Source organism: Erithacus rubecula (assembly GCF_903797595.1).
Source record: "Erithacus rubecula genome assembly, chromosome: 5".
In the NCBI taxonomy this organism is placed as follows: domain Eukaryota; kingdom Metazoa; phylum Chordata; class Aves; order Passeriformes; family Muscicapidae; genus Erithacus; species Erithacus rubecula.
The window spans coordinates 55651564-55673475 of record NC_136687.1 but is presented as its reverse complement, the minus strand read 5'-3'; the positions used below and the strand labels follow the sequence as shown (position 1 = coordinate 55673475).

Genomic DNA, 21912 nt, shown 5'->3' with positions numbered 1-21912 from the left:
AATCTTTTCCTGTGTGTTGTATACCCTGATGGGGAAGTGCCAGTGCAAGGAGAGATTTCCTACAGGCTGCATGCCTTCATGTTCAGCAGGCTGACTTGCAGCCCAAACCCTTCTGCCCACCAGTAGGTGAGGGCTGATCACTGAGAAAATGCAGCATGGTCCAGCATAGCTGAATTCCCTGTGAAATGCATCACACCAGGCATATGAACTCTGCTAGAAGCTTGATCTCTGCATGGCCCTTCCCATCCTTATCCTAATGGATTTCTTTCCCTTGGGAACATAAATTCTCATCACCACCATATTTTCTTGTCTCCCAAATGCCCCATCTCAGCCTTGTTTAGGTATTCCAAAGAGGGCATAGTTGGCATCAGTACCACTGCCATGCCCCTCTGTGCCTGCCTTCTTCCTGCTGTGTCTCTGATGAGTTGCTGTATCAGAGGGAGATGAGTTTGGTGAGGGCACAGTCTTAGCCCAAGCTGAGCTCCTTGGGGTCTTGTCAGCTCTCGTGTTCCAGCACAGTCTCGGTATTACTTTAGTGTTTTAACAATAGAAAACTAGCTAGTTAATTGAGAAACCAGAATTGATTTCCCTGAGGAATTTGCCACCTTGCTGGTGCAGCAGACACTCTGCCTTCCAATGTAAATGTAACAAGGTGTTTAAAAACTTGGACACACTTCCATTTAGCAAACAGCTGTGGCTTAAAATGCTGTTGCCTTGCTACTTAACAAAGCTGCAAGACTTCTCACTGAAGTAAACAGGAGGATAAATACATTCTGTTTTGTCAGTTTGGGGGGTGTTTTTTTCCAGGAGGAGGTAATGTCTTAAATGGCAGATGTTTGGTAATAACTGGTGCCTAAATCTTCAGTTAACCAGCAACTAGCAAGGTATTAAGCAGAAGCAAAATGAGAGGAGTTCTCTGGGTCTCACTCTGATTTACCTTAGATGATTCTTAGGGTGGGTAAAGTTATTTATTTCAATGCACTTAAATGTAGAATAAAAAATTGTGCAAGAAGAGCAGGATTGAAGCAGATAATTATCCTTTTTTATTTCCATATTTGTAGCTGCAGTAGCCCAGAGCTAAGTGTTCCAGTCCTCAGTTGACTAAACAAATTCTTTTCATCAGTTCAGAAATTGCTTAGTGTTTTATGTTGTAAAATATAAATTTATTTTTTCTATATTTAATCTGTACTGGGTAAGAGGTTGCTCACTCACTTGGGGAAGAAATTCTGCATTTCAGGTATCTGTAGGCCCAATTCCATTAGTGCTAGGGTCAGGTGAGCAGCTGGTTGTTTTTTGTTTGGGTGTTTGGTTGGTTTTGGGGTTTTTGTTTTTAGCAAAATAGGCTTACAGTAAAGGGATGTGAAAGGGTAATAATAACACATGTAATTATATGTAATATAATTATATTATATATGAATTGTGTAATTATGATATTGAAAAGCCAACTGCAGTTATGGTACAGTAAGAATTGTGGAACTCTGGTAACTCTGAAGAAGCATCCTATAGTACTTAACTAGCAACAAAATTATGTGGACACTAATATGTGCTCTTTCTTCAGACCCTATAGATAATGTATTTCTGGCCTGTGAAATCTAGGATTTTGTATCAGTATGGGTTTAAGGCCACTAGGCTTAAAGTGTTGATTTTTTTTTTTTTTAATTGAAATTAGAAGCTATATCATCTTTCCTAGGTAGTGTGCTATTCTAACAGCTGAAGACTATAAACACCATGATTTTTCTGAAGAAGTATTAATGTGTTAAATTTGCACTTCAACCAGAAGCATCTTGTGCTAAAGTTTGTTGTAAAGTGATGATGGCTAGCTAGTTTGCCAGGATTCAGACAAGATTCTGAGAAAATTGGTTGTGTTTTAGCAAAGAGGTATAGGTCATATTGCACTCTTCCTCCTTAATGCCTCTCCATTTGGAGGCTTTCAGATTGTAGTGGAATTCTTGGTCTTCAAGAACATTTGTGACTCAATATGCTCTCTGCAAGATTCTTTCTAGAAGTGGCTGTGGGCCTTTCATTTTGAGAAAGAAGAGGTTAAAAACTTTGCAGAAGGAGAATTTGGTCATCTTTTTAAAAAGCTGAAGCCTGATTGTCATTAAGGATCTGCTGGTTATGCAAGTGCATCTCCCTGTGTCTTGGGATGATACTCATCAGACAGCAGTGGCTTCTGATCATTGCTCATTGGCCTTTGTGGGGTTGGTTGGTGGCCTTGCCAGTCACTACCTTGTCATTACAAATTACTCTTACAAACCTGTTACTTAATGTTATTAGCTTACAGAGCAATTGCAAACATGGATAAATGGTCTCCATGAGCTGTTGTCCTATGGACTTGTTCATCCCTTTGTGTTTACATTTCAAATGCTTAGGAGCAAAGAAGTTTGTAATCAAATGTTGTTTGAAGGACTGATTCATTGTTAGTGCTGAGCATGGAAATATTGGCATAAATTAAAGCCAGAGGGGTTTATGCTGTTAAGGGTAATGGCCAACACATGTGAGAAGGATGGTGATTTCAGTTATAACTAGTGGGCCTCATTGTACATATTGAAGATACAGAGGCTATAGAAGGTATTTGCCTATGTTCAAAAGGAAATTAATCCAGAGATAGGAGTAACTTTAAAAAGAGCCTGTGCAGCCTGAATAACTCTCTGCTGCATGCTCAGGGACACACACAAATAACCTGGCCTTAATTTTGGTAGGCTATACTTAAAGCAGAGATGGCCATAATTTGGTTTGAGAGGGCCCAGGAACTGGTTAAAATGGTCCCATTTTTCTACTCAGTGCACTTCTTTAAAAAAAAAAATATGACCCTCTTTCAAGTTCCAAAGAATAAAGCAAGGATGCCAGCTAATTTTTAAGTTTCTGTTTAGTAACCTTTTCAAGTATTTGGTACATTGCATAAAGACAGTTTGGATGCTGGATACTTGCAAAGGTTTTAGGAATGTTACATCATTTATTACTGTTTAAAACCTTATTTACTCAATTTGTTTCATTTTTCTCATGTGTAAGCAAAGAAAATATTTACTTTGTTCAAAAGTGGTTTCTGGAGCTGAACTTAATTCATATGTGTAACTAGATTTGGTGTTTGGAAGGTGTCATACAATCATTACTTATTAATAGCAGGACCTGCAGAAGCAATGCATTATTTATCTAATGTTATCTGTGGAATACTTGCAACTATTTTCTTGTGTTTGGACTAAAAATGTTCAAAAGTGTGGTCAGCTGACTTAATTTTTTACTTTTTATGCTATTCCACCACACACATAATGGGAGATTATTTTTAAAATGGCATTATGCCCTTAGTCACCTTCCTTAAATCAATGTGTGAAATAGTGGGAAGTGAGGACTGATGTGCCTATAGTTTCAGTGGGAAGGCTGGATACTATCTATTGACTAGGACAAGATCTGGAGTAATGCACTTAGCCAGGATAGAGATGAAAAAAAAAAAGTTGCTCCCAAAAAGAGTATCTCCAGGTGTGGGGCTAGAAACTCTTCAAAGCTTGAGTATATAAAGTTTTTCCATGGCAATTCATTCAAGCATTGGGATTTCTTTCACTGCTTGAGGCTTGGCCCACTAAACTCCTAGGAAAACTGTTGGGATGTCTATGGAAGCCAAGGTCACCCTCAGAGAGATTGAATGCTGCTCTGCTGTGTGCCAGTCCCCATGGCCCTCTCAAAGAGCTGTGTTCTCATGGTGCCTTTTTGCTGCAGCCACCTTAACTCCCCTAAAGGGGGTTTCAAATGATGGAGGGGAAAAAACCTGCATGGCACACTGTAAATTAATGCTGACAATGTCAACATTAATTTATGCCAGAAACGCATGAGGGATAGAGGGTGGAAAGAGTGATAGGGAAGAACATAATTCTTCCTGTGTCCTGTTCTCCTGGAGCACCTGGGGAAGGGCTGCCTCAGCAGTGGTGGATCCTAGCACAGAGCCAGCACTCTTTCCCTGTCTGAAATGGCTACTTTGTGGCCTCCTGCATGGACAGGATACCTCGGTCACTGCTTACAAAGATGGCTTAGTTCAACACAGCTGCCATTAGAATGTATTGAAAAAATAAGTAAGATGGTCTAGCAGTGCAACTCCTACAGTGAACAAAGTTCTGTTGCTGCTCCCAGGCAGGTTGAAATGGAGGTTTGTGAGCAACAGTGAAGGCCTCTCATATTTTTGGATCACTACTAACACAGTAGAAATCTGCAAAACCAGTATAAACTGGAGAATGAGGGAAGACAGGACCTAAATATTCAGAGGGAATTCTGTCTCTGGTACTCTCGGCCATGAATAAGTGTAAGGTGTTGTTTGGACTCATCTCTGCCCCCCAGAAATCACAGTGCTGACAGTTACACACTTTGGTTTTACCTCTGAATGAAAAATAAATAAATTTCTCCATGAAAATGAAGTATTTTACCTGCATTGTGAAATGATAAACAAGCTGAAGCCAGGAGGATTTTTTGTTGTGGTTTTAAAACTCAGAATTTCACAGGCATAAACCTAATATTGTCATATATGTAATCTTTTAAATACTATTTAGATTTTTTTTTTGCTTCGGAAAGGCTCATCATGGCTGTAAAATGGGTATAAGATTATGTGAAACCATTCTAAGTTGAGGTGATTGAGAGTTTAAATTTGCTGTTTAAAAATATTTAGATTGCAGATTTGGTGTTTTGTGTTTTCCTAGGCAGCTGCCTATTTTTTATTAAAAAATGAAGTTAGGATGAAAAATAGTGTGATAAAATGATGAGTCAGGATGTCAAAAGCCAAAAAATTCTAACAGGTATATATGCTAGAATAATGCGTATTTTTATTTTTGCAACATCTGACTCATGATTTTGATTATGTATTCTGCTAAGTTCAAAGTTTCCTTACACAAAGAGAGAGCTATATGAAACATGCATTCTTCAAATAATTTTACTTCAATTGTAGTAACAGGTTTTGGAGTTTAAATCATTAACAACCTCTGTGTGAACTTTTATCCAAATGACTGCAAGTCACAAAGAGAGCACTTCTCTTTCACGGAGTACCTTTTGTGCTTTAGTGAGACCAAATCCCTCTTCTATTTTTTTTTTCCCCACCTTCATGTCTGTCTTTGAAGAAAGATGTGTGATTTGTGAAGTAATGAGAGTATGTATCAGTTAATGAAAGCTGCTATCCTGGCTTCATAATGCACACTGGAATTGCTTCAGGATAAAGCTTCCTATACCTGCATTACAGCAGAAAAAAAAAAGTAAATTTCAGAAGTCCAGATTGCTGTGTGCACTGTAGAATTATCATGTAGCAGTTAAATCAACCATTAGGGGTGACCTAATCTTGATTTCCTCCCCCCTCCATACACACACTCTCAAGGAGTTGTGATTACCATTCTTCTTTTATTCTTTCCACTTTTTAAAACCTGCACTAGAAATTGTCAGAATACCAACTTGCCCACCTTTCTTTCTGGCTTATTTTGGGTGCTTGTTTTGGCCTGGAGGGAGTTGTGTATAAAGCAGCCTCTCCCTCCCACACCGAATTTCGGCTGCATAAAGCCCTCCGGCCCCTGTGCTTTGTGAAGGGATAGCTGAGCCCATCCAAGTAATTCTATGGGGTTAGCTATGTACACCACCACAATTTTGCTTTTCTAACACAGGAAGACAAAATGCCTTAATTTGAAAAAAAAAAAAAAAAAAAAAAGGTTGATGTTATTATTTTCACTCCCACCACAAACGAGATTACAGTGCAAATGGTCGAGACCCACAAATTCACACACACCTTTTTTTTTTTTTTTTTTTTTTTTTTAATTTATTTATTTATTTATTTATTTTAAGAGCGGATTAGCAGCGGGTGCAGGACCGGGGCAGCGCATCCTCCGCCGCCGCGCAGCGCCGCGCCCGGAGCCCGCGGGGAGCGAGGGCACCGTCCCCTGTGCTCCGGCGGGGCGCGCGTGTGTCCGTGCGTGTGTCTGTGCGTGTGCCCGCCCGCCGGGGCTGTGCGGGGGTGTGTGCGGTGTCCCTGCCCGCCCGCGGGCGCGCCGGGAGCGCCGCCGCCGCCGCTGCCCTTTGATCCCGGCGTTAGTGTTAGTTAGGGGCCGGGAGGAGCGCGGGGCGCAGCCCTCGGCACCGCCGCGCCAGCCCTCGCCCCGGCACGGCGCCCGCCCGCCGGGAACACATCCCCGGCCGCTGAGGGATACTGCGACCGGGGACAAGCCAGGTGCACGACCGGGTTGCGGGGGGGTGGGGGGGTGGGGGGTGGGGGGGAGAGGAAAAGAAAGAGACAGGGGGAGAGCGAGCCCTTCGCGGTGGCTCCGAGAAAACCGGCTTCAAGCCCCCTTTCCCCCGGCGAAGAGGGAAAACCCGCCCCGGTTAGCAGCTCCCCCGGGGGCCCCGGCTTTGTGCCTGTCCGTGCCCCCCCCTCCCGGTCTTATTTGATCTCCCGTTAAACCAAGGAGGAGAATGTGAAAAAAGGGGGAAAATGCCCAGGAGGAAGCAGGAGCAGCCCAAGCGCCTCTCTTCACGTAAGTGCCCCCTCTTTTTGCCATTTTCTCCTTCCTCCTCTCCCCGTCTCCTTCCCCTCTGCAGCCGCCTCCGTCGTTTCGTGCATTAGTTTAGGGTTACAGAGGTGAAACTGACAAAGACACAGCCTGGGTTATTCCTCTTTTAGGTCTGAGCTAAGGCAGCCATGTTGGTGATGAACAGCCTTGTGCCCTTTTAATTTTTCCTCTCTCTCCTTTCCCCCCTTCTTTCTTCGCGTCTCTCGCCCTTTCCTCCCTCTCCCTCCCCTCGCCCGTGATTGTGCATTTGTGCTAAGGGGGGGGGGGGGTGGAGGGGGGGGCGGTGTGGGTTTCTCTTTGGGGCCAGAGGGAGGGGGGTCTGTTTTATTGGGGTGGGGAGGGGGGCTAAGCACGGGAGGGGAGGGCGGCGAGAGGGGAAGCGGCTGCTGGCGTCTTGTGCGGAACCAGCCGAGAGGTCTGTCCCCGGCTAAAGGTTGCGGCGGGGCTGGGCGGCCCGGGAGCGGGGGTAGGCGGGCAGCGGCAGCGGAGGGGGCCGGCGGGGCACCCCACACCGACCCCAGGGCCACCCCGGAGGGGCCGGGGCCGCCGCCGGCGGCGTGGGAGGGGGCGGCGGGGAGGCAGACCGTGGCAGGCGAGGTCCCTGCAGAGCAGGGAGAGGAGGCGGCGGCGGGTTCCGCGCTCCTCCTGGCCGCAGTGAAATGAAGGGTCAGGCGAGCCAGGCGAGACTCAGGCTTCGGCGGCGCTGCCCTAGACGAGAGCAGCAGAGCACAGGGCTAAAGTGCATCCGATCCTCCGCCCGCGGGCACTCGCTGCGCTCGCACACTCACACGCACACACACATACACACACATCCCCTGACACGGCTCACCCTGCCCTGTTCCTGATCGCTCCCTCCCCCCTCCCTGCCAGTTTTCTCCCCTCTTTGTAAAACAGTTAACTTTTCTCCCGCTCCCTCTCCCCCTCTCCTTGTATTCAGCGCTCGGCAGCTATTGAGAGGGAGGCGGAGAGGAGGGGAAGGGACCTAAAAATACCCTGCCCCTGCATGGCCCCAGGACTGGTTTAAGAAGAGCGTGGGGTGGATGGAGGGGTCATTTGTCTGTCCCCGACACATCTGCTCGGAGCGTGCCCGCAACCCTTCCACGCCGAGCTCGGGGCAGGGCGAGAGCTGAGCCGCCGGTGCCGGAGCCGGGCTCGGTCACCGGGAGTTCACCGGGGCGGCTCCTGCCCCTGCCCGCGGGGCGCCGCTGCGGGCGGAGCGCGGCCCGGCCCCCGCTCCGCTCTGCGGGCGGAGGGGCTGGGGCAGCGCTCCCCGCGCCCTTCCCGCACCGCCACACGGCCCGGGATCGGGGATGTGGGCGCGGGGGGCGGCGGGCTGGGGGCGAGGGGGGCAGCACTTGCAGCCCCGCAAAGATTTGTCTCCCCGTTTCTTTTCCTGCCGACTCGTGGCAAGGGCTCGAGTTGCGGTGGGCTTTGCTTCGGGGGGGTTGACGTTTGAGGTTGGTTTGGGGGTTTCTCCCCCTTCCCTTGCATTTGCCCCCGCACAGCCCTTTGGCGGTCTGCCCGCCGAGGAGCCTCGGTTCCTCCCGCAGAGCGTGGCTCGGCTCGGCTCGGCCCGGCCGGGCTCGGCTCGGGGGGGCGGCGGGATCGCGGCGCCCGCCTCTGCAGCGCCCCGGCCCCGGCGCGGCGGGCGGGGGCAGGGGCCAAGCCCGGGCTCGCAGGGGCGTTCCGGGGGGCGGCCGTGGGGGCCCGGCTCGGCAGCGGCCCCGCGGGGCTCCCGGGGCGGGCGGAGGCGGCGGGGCCGCGCCGGGCTGGCGGCTGACCTTGCCCTCGCCCCCGCCCCGGCGCGCTGCCCTCCGCCCGCCCCTGGGGCTGACATCAAACCTGGGCTCCATCTTAGCTCGGCCGGGCGCTGCCGAGCGCGGCGGCGGGGGCTCGGCTCGGCTCGGCGCGGCTCCGCCGGGCCCGGCCCTGCGCTGCCCCCGCCTCCGGGTTGCGGCTGAGGCCGCCCGCGGCCCCGACCTCCTGACCGCCCGCCGGGGCAAGTCACGGCTTCGGCTGGGCCGAGGAACAATTGCCTGCATTGTGCACATAGACTTCGGCGTGTGCTAGTTATTATTTTGATTTTTTATTTTTGTTTTTTAATACACGGCCTAATTTATACTTCTTTCGGATTAATTTTTAGTTCAGTTCATGGGAGGAGGCTTTTTTTTTTCCTGGTGTGTGAAAGGCGCACCAGGCATATGTCCCACACGAATGCTACCTTTCAGTGGGATTTATTTAATTTCTTTTGCAACTAGATCACACTGGATCAAAAGCTTTTATCTGACAATAGTAATAATACTGTAGATAACTCAGAATAATAGTGTTCTAGATCAAGAAAATACCTTAGAATTCAGTATGCAGATGATGTAAATAGCGGTTTGATTTGGGTGAGGTTTTTTTTTTCTAAGCAACATGTTGCTTTAAGGGGTACTCAGTGTAAAATACGTTTTTACTCTCTGATTCTCGCTGGTTTTAGCAATATATTTCCTAGCGGGACAGAGAGTGTGTATCATTTTGAGGTATTAATGGTGGCAGAAGAATGTGAAGTTCCCCACACACATCCTAAAAGAAGCTGTCAGCTGCAGTGCTCAACCTTGACTCTGCCCCGGGGTTCTCTGTTCTCAGGATTTCTAGGCCTTAATTCATCCGAAGTGGTTAGGTACCCCTCAGAGCACTGGGGATTGCTGTCACTGCTGACTAGCACCCTGATTTTATACTGCTGCCAATGACTCCACTGGACAGCCCTCACCTACATTTGCAGGTAGTTTCACTTGGGAAGACTGCACTGCCAAAGAATATGTGATGGGGAAGAAGTTCTCTGTACAAGACTTTGCTGGAGATGTACCAGGGTGCTGTGAGAGTTTAATTCAGTTTCAAAGGAGCTGATAGATACGCCTCAGTGTTTGTAGGAAGAGAAGGATTGATATTATTAGATGCAATCATAGTGTGTTTGGGTGGCATCTGCTTAAAATGGCAGAGTTAAGGTTGAGCTTTCAGTCATTGGAGCTGTTTACAACATAATTTAGTTTGGAAGAGTCCTTTGCAGGTCGTCTGACCTAGCCCCCTGCTCAAAGCAGGATGAACCTCAATGTTCAGTCAGATGGATGGGCCCTTTGAGACTCCAGTATCTACATGTATTGTAAAGTGGAGTTTGTGTGTCCAAATAAATGGGGTTTGGGGAACTGTTTTGTCACAGATACCAGCAAAATGTCTTCAATCATCCTTCATAATTTAAGATACAAATTAATGAGGAAAGGATGCTAGAAGTTCCTGGACAGACAGTGGTTCGTTGATACCCAAATGAAATACTGCAGCAGTGTGAATTTCATTTACAATGTCAGAGTTAAGTCTGTAACTTAAAATTTTGCCCAGTGCATGTGTGCCTTATGGTTACATTTGGATGTGGCTAACTTGGACAAGTCGATTAATTTTTACTGTAATGTTTGAAGGAATTTTGCTCATTTCTGTGTTTGGAGTTTTCCCTCCTTTTAGCAGTTAGATATTTTTCATTTACTCAGCGTAAGAATCTTTAAAAATATATGTGTAAACACAACCTGTTTTTCTTCTCCTTGTTGCCTTGCTTTCTATTCTACCTCAGGCTGTTTCCTTTACTGAGGATTCCTGGAAGTCTATTACCTCTGAACTGCTCGATGTGACTCGGAAGAGCTCAGCCTGAAAAGTAAAAGTTTTGGGAAGTCTTCAGGCACTCGAGTAAACGTTTAAGATCTAGAGCACTACATTGCCTTAAGTGCAGCAATCGATACTCCTTGGGGTTTGGTTCTGTCTCGAGGCTTGTCAGCAATGCAATTTGCGAATGAATGCCACAATTCCATTTATTCAAAGCTTGCATTTATTACAGAGTCTCAGGCAGAATTAAATGCTACATTGAGAAGTTTGAACTGCTGCTGGTTTGTGAAGAATGTTTTCAATGCAGGACAAACTGCAATGGCAGTTTCTGTTGGATTTGTTTTGTTAAAGGAGGAGATGTGGAATTGATACAATATTAGTTTCTGTATCAAAAGCTGAGTATCTAACTATGAGCTGGTGTAACTCTTCTTCCTTTCATTGTCAGGTACAGTGTTGGATGTTCCAGATACTGTGTTGATGTGTTTAGCTATTTCTATACAGTAAAAAGACACTTGAACTCTGTGAAGCTTTTTATTATATTGTGTCTTTATTGCTCGATTTTATCATCAGAGAGGAAAAAAATGCTGTCAAACAAGTAAATTAACAGTGATTTAGAGCTTCCTTCATTTTTTATTTCTGCAGCTTGCTTCATCTGATACTTTCTGATAGCAAGAGAGGATGCATTGGATGGATTTTTCAAAGGTCTTTCCAATGTCAGGAGTGCTTTTGCTGTTATTTGGTATTTAAGAGTTGCCTCCAAGAGAAAACACTTTTGCCAGGAACAGGAATCATTCTTTTTCAGATGAGTTTATTACTTTACTAGCACACGTGGCATGTATGGGGGAAGGTTTTATTCATTCTTCTAACATGTTTAATATTTTTTTTACCTCTTACCACTGTAGAGATCTTGATATAGGACATAATCCACAAGATGATCCACATAGCTAAAATTATTATTCTTGGTACGATGAAGTTAGTAATTTCAGTGCTCTCATTATCATTGTCCTGGAGGTGCTGTAATGCACCTTGCAAATAAACAGCAGCCTTTTGGTGGATTGAGTAACAAGCCCATTATTCCATCTAAAAACACTTTTCTCATTTTGTCTCTCTTGTGCTAGTGAAGTCCTCACAAACTTTTAAAAAATACCTCCTCACTTTATGGGGATGCTTTCTGACATGTAAAGTCTGTCTCTAAATTTGTGTGCTGATTTTTAAATTTGTTTTTGTTATGTGAACTAAGTCACTTTTACAAGATCATTCAGTGATAAATGTCTAAAGCACATCGATGATAGTCTATGTCTTAGTGTTGTCTGCTGGTGCAAAATATGGCTAAATCACCCTAGAGTATAGCCTGGGCTACCAAGGAGTCAGTGTTATGCTCATTAGGATCTTATGAGTGAGATTTTAGAGGGGCTAAGGGTGACAAAGATTTAGAACAAAGCTGCAAACTTTATAGTTGGCCAAACAGGAAAACCAACAGGGAGAGCAGTGGAGTGGGAAATGTAAGAGCATGCAGACAGAACCCATTTTTACTTTTAAAATGGATGAAGAATGAGTAAGACTAAATCTTTGTAGCAGAGCGATCGTTGTCTTTTTCATATGTAAGAAGGCAGGAGTAGGAGGAATTAAGTTTAGAAAAAAAAAAGAAGGAAGAAGAGGAGCCAGGAGGAGCTGGCTGTTCAAAGTGAAGTATTAGTAATTTCCTATAATTTAATCAGACCAGATCCCAGAGCAAGATAATGAGAGCATGACCTACAAAAGAGGACTTTTTGGAAGTTAAAAGGGTTTCTAACATGAAGCTTCACGAGGCATGTGATTTGTCATGAAGCACTATATAGAGGACTTTTTTTCCCTTCCACATTGCAAAGAAATAATAATATAGACATGAGTTCAGATGGTTAGGGAGAGCTGATACAGATTCTGTCTGGAATCCTTTTACTATTGCAGCTTTTCAAACATGACTCTGGAGTTCTTTAAGAGTGTATCTTGTAAATACCCATTTGGGGTTTTTTCCTAGTTGTTTGTTGCCTAGTTTACTGTTCATGGTACATTATTTGTATCATTTGGGTTTACACATACAAATCCCTCCAGGATGTTTGGAGGCTAAAGTATCATATGCCTTTCAAAAATAATAATAATGCACTGAATACCTGCAAAGTAGCTGGCAGTATGTAATAGAATCCAGTTTTTGTGGGGATAGGGAGAGTTTCTCTTTTTGCCACCCTCCCCAAAGTAAAACTTTTTTTTTTTGTTCTACCTTAAATGTTTTCTCTCAACAATACATGCTGTGTATTGATATGGGCATGAAGAATAATAAATTATATTGGGATAAAGGGAAAAAAAAAACCCCAAACCTTTAAAAAGATGGATAATATCCCTTTCTCCAATGATTTTTTTTTTTTAAATGTAGTTAAATAAGACTCAGACCCATACTCCATTTGAAGGGATACAAGCTCTAGGATACAGACAACATCAATGCTGCACTTACACACTGCATTGTGGCTGCTGCAGTGAAGGATTCAGCAACTTGTACCCATAAGCTCACCTGAAAGCCTGTCTTTCAGGTTTTCTTTTTTGCAGACTTACAGTCAACTTTATGGTAATGTTATGCTCCCAAAGACAGTTTCTCTTTTCCTTGTTTGGTATCCTTCTTGGTCTAAACCTGACAGCTTAGGTAGTTCTATTCCTTGAAATTTCTCCTGCCTTTCAAGGGATTTCCTTGTTTGTGGTGTAATTATACAGAGTATTGGAGTTCCAAGTTAAGCATAACACTATGGTAAGGCTGTTCCATTTTGCAGGTTAAGAATTCACACAGTCCAAATTTTGGAAATTTCCAATGACACAAGTCATGTTTGGGGTATTTTTCTGAGAAACATTCAGTCAAGAGAGAGAAAAACTGGGCTGCATAAATAGTCCTTCCCCTCACTCTTCTCAGTACTTAGACACAGGATTGGGAGCAGAGGGGAAAGAGCAGAGCAGGAGAGAGAAGGTTGCATGTGAGACTGATGATTTAGCTGCTGTTTAGAATGAATCCCATTAAAAATTAAAGGTTATCAAATGGTAGTGGTCTTGTAATGAGTGGTATAATCAGCAGCTTCAGCAGATGAAATTAAGTTCCAATCAGCTGCACTGTTTTGTTTCTTTTATTTGGGATGCTCCCACTAGGGTAGAAATAACATTTTTGAAGCAACTGAAAGCCAGGCTACTGTCACCATCCCTTAGAATTCTGCATGGCCCTACTCTGAGGATTCCTTCCTCAAGGAGGTTTGGAGCTCTGCTGCCCCTCATTTGGGGTTTGCAGCTTGTATGTGGTTTTCTATGCAGGTGCAAAGAATTCTTCCCTGCATGGTCTCGAGTTTTATCTGAAAGTTTCTGGAAGGGAAAAGATTTGGCACAAGCTTGCTTTAAAATTGCAACTTTTTATTTAGACCAAATGTTTTGGATATGTCCTGAGTCTTGCCACCCATTAGATTTTGTATCAGGGCAAGTAACTTTTAGAAAAATGCATTAAAAGAACGGCTGGTTTTACTGAGTGTGTATTTAGCTTAATGAATAATCCTCATATGTGACTTTAATGAACACAAATTCTTTGCAAGCTTCTAGACTTCACTTTGATTTGTGTAGTAGGACAAATAATTACTCATCTCAAAAATTAAAATACGAACAGATCTTCCTCAACTAGATGATCATTATCTGGAGTGCAAAGTAAGAAACAGAGAGGGTGGCAGACAAGTGTATTTAGACAGCAGCTGGTGGTGTAGCTGTGTTTTCATGCTTTCCTGAAGCACAGCCAGCGCCTCTCCCTTTATAAACCACTGTGCCAAATCTAGACCTGGCAACTAATGACTGAGGACCCATTTCTTTGTGTTTGGAGCAGAACTTCCTCTTATCTACCTCTGTTTCTGGCACTTGGAGCCCATGAGGAGTCCTTCTCAGGCACCAGAGTAAGCATAACAGCCTAGAGCTGCTCCAATTTCTGCTGCCCCCAGGCTCTCACCCTGCTCCTCATTCTGGAAAGGAAAGGCTGACATAATCCTTTTGTCGATTCTGCATTGCCAAAGGGAGTTCTTTGCAAAGTGAATAACTCTGAAGGGAGCTCTTCTTCCCACCTTGAGGTACTTGAACATGGCCCATAAGACCTAAATATGCTTCATCATAATTGTTTATATTGTCTTCCTGCACAGTGCTGTGCCACACTGAGATAACAAAGCAAGCTCTAAATAAGCTGCCTTGTGTACAGGAGGCCGTTATCACAGCAGTGTGCCCAGGTTAATTCAGCTCTACTACTTGTGGGTATATTCCAGCTGGCTCAGATGTTACCACATAGCTCTGTGTTATTTAGTATGGACACACTGTCAGGAGAATCAAAGTTCTTCTCTTTGAAGGTTTTTACAGGCCTTGATAAAAGTTGTTGGTAAATCCCACGGAGTTCTCAGCTGAGAAATGCGCTTTGTAAAAATAAAATCAGATTCCACTACCACTGTCACACCTGTTTGTTTGTTCAGCAGAAAAAGATGGGAATGGATTGGACATGAATGGGGAAATTCCTCTTCACTTCTAGCTACTGGTCTTTATCAAAATTTTAGGTGGATTTTTACACAGAATGACAAAACAGGTTGCTGTCATTTCTGCTGTGTCTGTGCCCTAAGTAGCCATAGCAGTAGTTTCTTCTGCTGGGAGCTTGGCACAGAATCCTAAATTTCTTTGAAGTAAGATAAGGTTTGAGGAATGTCCACTTCTAATTGGGTGCTTGCACATTAGCTATGTGACCTCTGAATTAAGGTTGAAAGCTGAGGTGTAGTGTGTAACACCATGTGTCTGGGAGCGAGCAGTGCCTATTCCACATGGTCTGCTGCTGTGTGCTCTCCTACCACTGAGTAGCTTCCTAATCCTCTCTTATTTGGCATTGCTTGTTAACCCCAAGCAATCCTCTCAGGTCTAGAGAAAGCAGCTGTCTTTGGTAGCAAACACAGCACGACAAAACAAACACTTCTTGAAACTTCTCTTAGATACTTTACCATAGTATCATCCATGTGGAAGGGATTAGAAATTTGGGGAATATAATCTGTAATTTTTTAATCTGGCTTTGGGAGAGAAGAAAAGGTTAAATTATAGGCAACTAGATTCCTGTGACATGTGCAGGAGAGGATAATTTCAGTATCTGAAATCTAACCTTTGTTTCTGAACCAGCTGGAAGGCTAATGAGAGGAAAACACCTCAGGTGAGTAATGGGACAGAGTAAAATAGTAAATGAGGAGCCCATTATTTGCCAGACATCGAGCAAGAGAAGTTGCCTATAGCAAAAATAAACAGAAACTAGTTAAAATGAAAATGGATCTTTGTTAAAGCAGGTACTCTGGTTGTTGTCACCTGCTGTGGTTGAATATTGCCATCCACACAGTTTGTGAGCTCCTCCCTTTGCTTTGTGACCCCTTGATAGGGGTTGTGAGCACAGTAGGGATAATTACAGGCACTGTAGCACCTTGATCTGAAGCTTACCATGTTCTGTTTATTGCTACCTGCATATTAAGATGACAGGGATTTCTGGTTGACTTTGTTGTTTCTTTTACTTTATTGGTCCCTGGAACATCTTTAATAAATGTGTTCTAAAGCAACAATTTCATGTATTTTAAAAGTCCTTTTCTAAGAGTTGATGTTTTGAGTGTTTAATGTGGGTTTTTCTCTTTCTGTATCTTAGTAAAAGAGAGAGAAAGTTCACAATATTTATTGCTGCTACCTTTCTGACTTCAATATTTAGAAAAATTTAGGATGACTTCAGTGAGTTCCCTTATTTTTAAAACTGAACTTGTGTTTATTATCAGGAATGGGCCATCTTTACTGCTTGCTTCTGATCTCCATTGTAGTGCTAGGGTGATGCAAATGTTATGAAAGTTGCCTTGGTCCCCAGATGGGGATTCATATTGCATAAGGATGTTTCTAGGAGAAGAATAATCCTATTATTTCATACATCTTCATATCACTGCAGCTTGGAATAGTATTTGAATCAGAGGTGGGAAGGTTAGAGATGAAACCACAGCTGGAACGCATTCTGATCTACTTAGTGCTAGTTAAGAGCCATTTCCAGCTGCTGCTGATAAGCTCATCTCCTGGCTGAGGCTGGGCTGGAAAACACAAGGAACAATCAGAGCTCGTGCTGTGTTCCTCCTTTGCCACAAATCTCACAGAAGAGAACCTGGCCCTGCATGTAAATTGGACAGAGGTGTTGGGATTATTTGCTGTGTAGTGGTAACTATTCTTCTGAATTGAGTGGAATGAACTGCTTCTGCCAGGATGCCACAGGGCTTGCTGGGAAATTGAGATGACTTATTTGTGCTCAGAGAAGGAAATAATGAACTAACCAAAAAAGTCAAAATAGGCATAGGTCAGGATGTACAACAGCACATCATCTTATCAAGTTAGGCAAACACAACCAATTCTTTGACAGTTTTTCAAACTCCAGTATGTCCTTTCTGTGAAGAGCAGACAGACACCTGCAGCAATAAAGAGACAGAGGTTGTGTTCTTCTGCCTTCCCCAGAAGCTACCTGGGTTAACCTTGTGCCTGAGAGATGAAAACCTCCCTTCAGCAAGCAAGATTTTTTTTTTTCTCTTGCTATTTTACTGGTGCTGTAAGCTGTAACTGTTCCTTAAACAGTTTTGGGTCCAAGAGTTCTGGGTTGCAATGACAGAGTTGTTGGGGTATGTGATAGTTGTGGGGATGTTTGGAGGCTCAGAGGCTAGTATACAGCCATTAGATCTCTCTCTGTGAGTATTTGTTTGGTTGGGTTTGGTTTGTTTTTTCCTTGTGGCTCAACAGGAAGTTTTCTTTAGAGAATCCTCACACCTATTGGCAGAGCTTCTCACAGCTTTAATCCTTGTATAGTAATAGTACGTTGATGAGATCTATTAAACTTTTTTTTTTCTCTTTCTTCCAAAACACTTGTGTTGTAATCACTGCTTTTATCACTGATAATTCTTCTCTTTTTCACCCTTTGTCAGTCAGTATTTATGATTAGCTTTCTATGCCAGCTGAAGAAGATTGGTCAGGAAAAGGTAGGAAAGCAGAGAAAGAAATATCTATTTTTCATTTTTGCAATAGCAGTACTTTATCAGTGTCACACCCTGATTGCTATTGGTGGTTTCAGAAGTTATTAAAAAGAGAAGTTATTTGGAACTGGTTCAAGAGAAGATACAGCTTTAAGCTTTGGAGAGGAGAGGAAAAGTAAAGGTTCCCATTTGTATCATCCCTGTCATTTTTGGCCTGGCTTAGGAAATTAGAGACAGTAGTTGTAGAAAAGGCAGATCAGAAGTACCATGATCTTCCCTAGGACTTCTGATTACTCTTGTATCTCCTGAATTTGTTTTCTGTGGTTAGCAGTAAGACATCAGAAAGTTAAGCCAGGGAGTTAACCTGCTGTCCTAGGCACATATCACCAAACAGAAAAATGGTTTCAGCCTAAAATAGAGCCTGTTTTGCCTGTTTTCTAGTTATGTCCTGTAGGAAAGATACACTTAGTAGTTCCTTGGTTAAGCTAAGTCATTGAGGTTGTGCATCTGCAGGGCAGTTATCCCTTGGAGGAACAGAGGTCAGTGGGGAAAAAGCTGGAAAACGTGCTCCTTTAAATGACTGGATGTGTTCTGGATGCTGCTGTGTGTTTGGCAGCACTGCTGAAAACTTGTAACAGAGCTTTCCTCAAGCATCAGTGATGTGCTAGGCTTACATCAGTCTGTCCCTGTACAAGCCCTGGTTACAGTTTGTCACCTCTCAATTTCAGAACTTGACTATACCTTTGAAGAGATATGGGAAACCAGTTCTATTGCACAGTATGTTGTGTTTAATAACTTTTGTGTGTAGAGAAAGAAGGATAATACATACAATTACTCTTTTAGTTTCAGCATCTGTACGTTAGCTATTTTCTGTTCTCCTATTCTGGGTATCTCTTGCTATTACCACTGAGAGAGGAGGTATGGAAATGGAAATTTTCCCTGAGATCATGTGCATCTACCTTGCCATAGGTTTAGTATTCCATTTTTAGCCCAGATCAGCTTGCTGGCAAGGACCATGGCATGCAGATTTTTGACCCTCTTCTGCCACCTGTGAGAATTGGAATGTTCTTTAGATTCCCACCAGGGGCACTGAAGCAGCTCTGCCTTGAAGATGAAATCAGTAATAACAGTGCTTCAGTAGTATTTGCTTGTCTTTACCTTCCTCTGTATGTTAAAGATTTCTCCCTATTTTATAAACATGAGGGAAGGGCATGGCTTGGGGAGGAAGGTGGTTCAGACTTTATAGAAGGAGTTGAGGAGAATGGGAACCACCTGCCCTGTGTGTGCTCAGACACGCAAGGAGCAGTGATGGAGACAGCAGCTGTTCTTGCTATGGTTTTCAGGTGGGCTGAGGGAGCTCTGAGGGCCTTACACAGAGCCAGAGTTAACTTGGAACCAGCAGCCTCAAACAGTGACAGCAAGGCAGCTTTATTTTCTGGAGCTATCACTTTGGTATTTAGAAACCTTTTTTAAACAAGCCTGTTGTAATCTTGTTTATAGTAATTAAGGATTTACTAGTAATTTAAATAGTTGGTTTTGGCAATGTGCAGGTCATCTTCTTATAGGTATTGCTAATGTCAGGTTGAAAACATTTACACAAGAATAAAAGTCAAGGAAGCAGGTAATTGACTGATTTATCAACCTTAGCAGACAATTTTTTTCTGATACATCATGGTGGCTATGGTAAATTTACTCTGGATTGCTTAAGGGCACGATCCTATATGGTGTGTACAACACATGAGGGCAACTCCTTGGAATGCATGGGTGAAGGAGCAGGTAATCAGCCAGCCAGCCAAGTTTTGGTGCCTCAATTAGCCTTTTGGTCAATGGCTTGTCTCCTAGGAAAGTTGGGAATTGTTATGCACAGCTTGGAGCATAGATGATTTGCAGCTTTTTCGTGGAGATTTTAGATCAGTTTTGGCCTTTCAGGTACTGTGAAAGCTTTTGGAAACTTACGGCCATTCTCAGGCCATAACACTAAATTGCAGTTGTGATTAGGGAATTACTTATTTTCATTGCAAGTTTTCTGTATGCAACAAAGTGGTCTATTTGAACACTTTTCTCACTTTTTTTTGCCAGCTGCATTGATGCTTGCAACTTCTCTGCTTCCTTCCCACCTGTAAGGGTGACTAAAACAATGTTGCTCTGGTGACCCAGTCAGTTTTAGATGACAAGCCACACTAGAATGAGTCACAGCTATTGAGGGTTAATCAGCAGTGCAATAATCTGAAGCACAAATGGATCACTTTGTTCTTGGCTGCTGTGAGTTGTGAGGAATATTTGAAAATTCCTGTGCCTCCTGATTTTTCACTGTTGGAGTTGTGACTGCTGGGGTTTGCAGTGCATTTCAGGCAATGAAGATGCATTTTGTCACAGTAAAGAGTTGAGAAAGCTATCACTGCAGTCAGTTCCGGGGAGGTGGAAGGTCAGGGGCAGGACTTAATTGAGATGAATTGTTGGCTGATGAAGGCACTCAGAGCAGGCAGTTTACAGGTGTAGCTCAAGACCAGAGAACACAGGTATGCAAAATATAGCAGACCACCAATTTTATTTGTCACCAGGTTAAATGAAGATTAGAGAACAAAGCTTTCCTGCATTCTGTGTTTGGTTTGGAGTTTTTTGGGGGGTTTTTTTGGCACCTAGAGGATACAAAATGTGACCTAAGAAACTGTAGTATTTATAATGACTTCTGTTTTGGTATGGAGGCTTCTGTGACCAAGAACTGAACTACCAGAAAGCACGTAGCCATTTGGAAATGAGTAACTGAGCCTCTACTTTGCAGCTAGACTGTGTTTAAGATAAGGTAGTTTTGTGTTTCTGCTTAGAATTTCCTAATAGAGACACCAGTCCTGTGTTCCACAAGCAAATTCTTAAAGAAGGTTTCATTAATGACCTGCCAAGGGATATAAAGTCTTATTCATAGAATTAGCTGTTATTGAATGATGGCTTTAAAATATTATGCACTGCTATATTGAATATTTGGCATTCATAGGATTCTCATGCAATAATTTGATGTAGAGTGGAAACTAAAATTCCTCCTTTAGGGACTTTTCTGGTTGTAGCCAGCTTTTGCAAATTTTTTGCTAGAATTGTTTGAGGTTTCATTTTCATTCAGGACCCATGTTATGAAATTTTGGAATATTTTCCCTCCTTTATGAGGTAGGCTGATGTGATAGATCTTCTCTGTATGCTGAGGATAAGAGAAGTCTTGAGAATAATTTTTAGCTTTTCTGATTTTGGAGGTGCCACCATCCTTGTTATCATTTGGTAGTTGATATTTTCACACTGTAGCAGCCTGTTGAGTTAGATGTCTATCTAGAGCAAAACAAATGGGCAATCAAAGTAAACTTTGATTAAGTTAATCTTAAGTTAAACTTTTAACTAGAAACAATTTTAAGGAATTTTTAAGCTTCTTTAGAAGTAACAAAAGGCAGAATTTTTAATTGCTGTGCTGAACTTTACATGTAGGTGGCAAACGTTCACTGATGTCAAGGATACACTGCCATTCCAGGTGCAGGGAATCTCTCTGGATAGATTTGCACATGAACCATTTGAACCACCACAGATAGGTAACAGTATTAACAATTTCCAGCAGAGCTGTGGGAATAACAGTGGAACTCTTGCACATACAGTTTTTCCTCAACTTTGTTATCATCTTTCAGAGTCAAAAACTGATACCATAGCTGGTTTAAAAAGGCACAGGGTAGCCCAAAATTCCTGATAAGGGGCTTTAATCTGGCTTAGAAGTTGCTGCCTAAAATTTGCTTGGTTTTATAGAAAGTGGTTTATCATCTTCTCTCTTTACATCAGGAAGAAGAAGTGTATTCCTTTGCTATGTTAATGTGCCATCTCCAGGTTTTTGGTTGGCCATATTCCTGTAGTGTGTAAGTTAGTCTCATCAGTATCTTGTGCTTTATGAAAAAGTGTACCCGGCCTCAACTGTGGGTTATTATAGGATGCTTGTAAGGGCCTGTGGAAGAAACTTTCGGTAAGTCTGGCAATGGTGTTTTGCTCAGCCTCCATAAAACTGTTGCAAGAACACTGGTAACATAAAATAGCTTTTGCAAGGAACATGATTCTCTATTGTTTTACTGACACTTCATGTGTTTTATGAACCTGTCTTGGGGCTACTAGGCAGCCTTTGCAGTGTAAGCTGACCTCAGAAATATGTGTTTCTTCTGAAAACCTCCATCATAAAAATGAACTGTCTTTGTATACCTTCTGTGTTAATCACAGAACGGGTCAGGTTGGAGGGGACCACACTGGGTCACCTGGTCCAACCTCCCTGCTCAAGCGGGGTCATCCCAGAGCACATGGCACAGACTGTTCTTGAATATCTGAGCAGGGGAGACTCCACACCCTTTGGTCAGTCTGTTCCAGTGTGTGGTCACTGCTCAGTAAAGAGGTTGTTCTTCATGGTCAGGTGGAACTTCCTGTGTATCAGTTTCTGCTGTTGCCTCTTGTCCTATTGCCCAGCACCACTGAGCAGAGCCTGGTCCATCCTCTAGACACCCTCACCTTTGGTCACTTTTATACATTGATGGTCCCTTCTCAGTTGTCCCTACTCAAGGCTGAATGGGTCCAAGTTTCTCAGCCAGTTCTTGCAAGAAAGATGCTCCAGTCTCTTAAATGTCGTTGTAGCTGGGTCAGAGCCCCATGTCTCTCTTGTACTGAGGAGCCCAGAACTGGGCACAGCCTTCCAGGTGTGC

At 43.5% G+C, this 21912-nt stretch overlaps 1 protein-coding gene across 6 annotated transcripts in view; it reads left to right on the top strand.

The window, feature by feature from the left end:
- The window catches only part of ZNF827 (zinc finger protein 827), a 117355-nt gene that overhangs the window by 12176 nt on the left and 83267 nt on the right, over positions 1 to 21912 (top strand). For 3 of the 6 annotated variants that reach the window (XR_013774250.1, XR_013774251.1, XM_079305724.1), the window contains one exon: positions 6423 to 6491. The exons of 2 other annotated variants lie outside the window; for them this stretch is intronic. Coding sequence is in view for 2 of the 4 variants with exons in the window: in XM_079305724.1 (XP_079161850.1) it covers positions 6423 to 6491 (69 nt within the window). In the remaining 2 variants the exon portion in view is untranslated. Of the gene's footprint in view, positions 1 to 6081; positions 6188 to 6422; positions 6492 to 21912 lie in introns of those variants that run through there. One more of the 6 variants, XM_079305726.1, reaches the window with a different exon arrangement.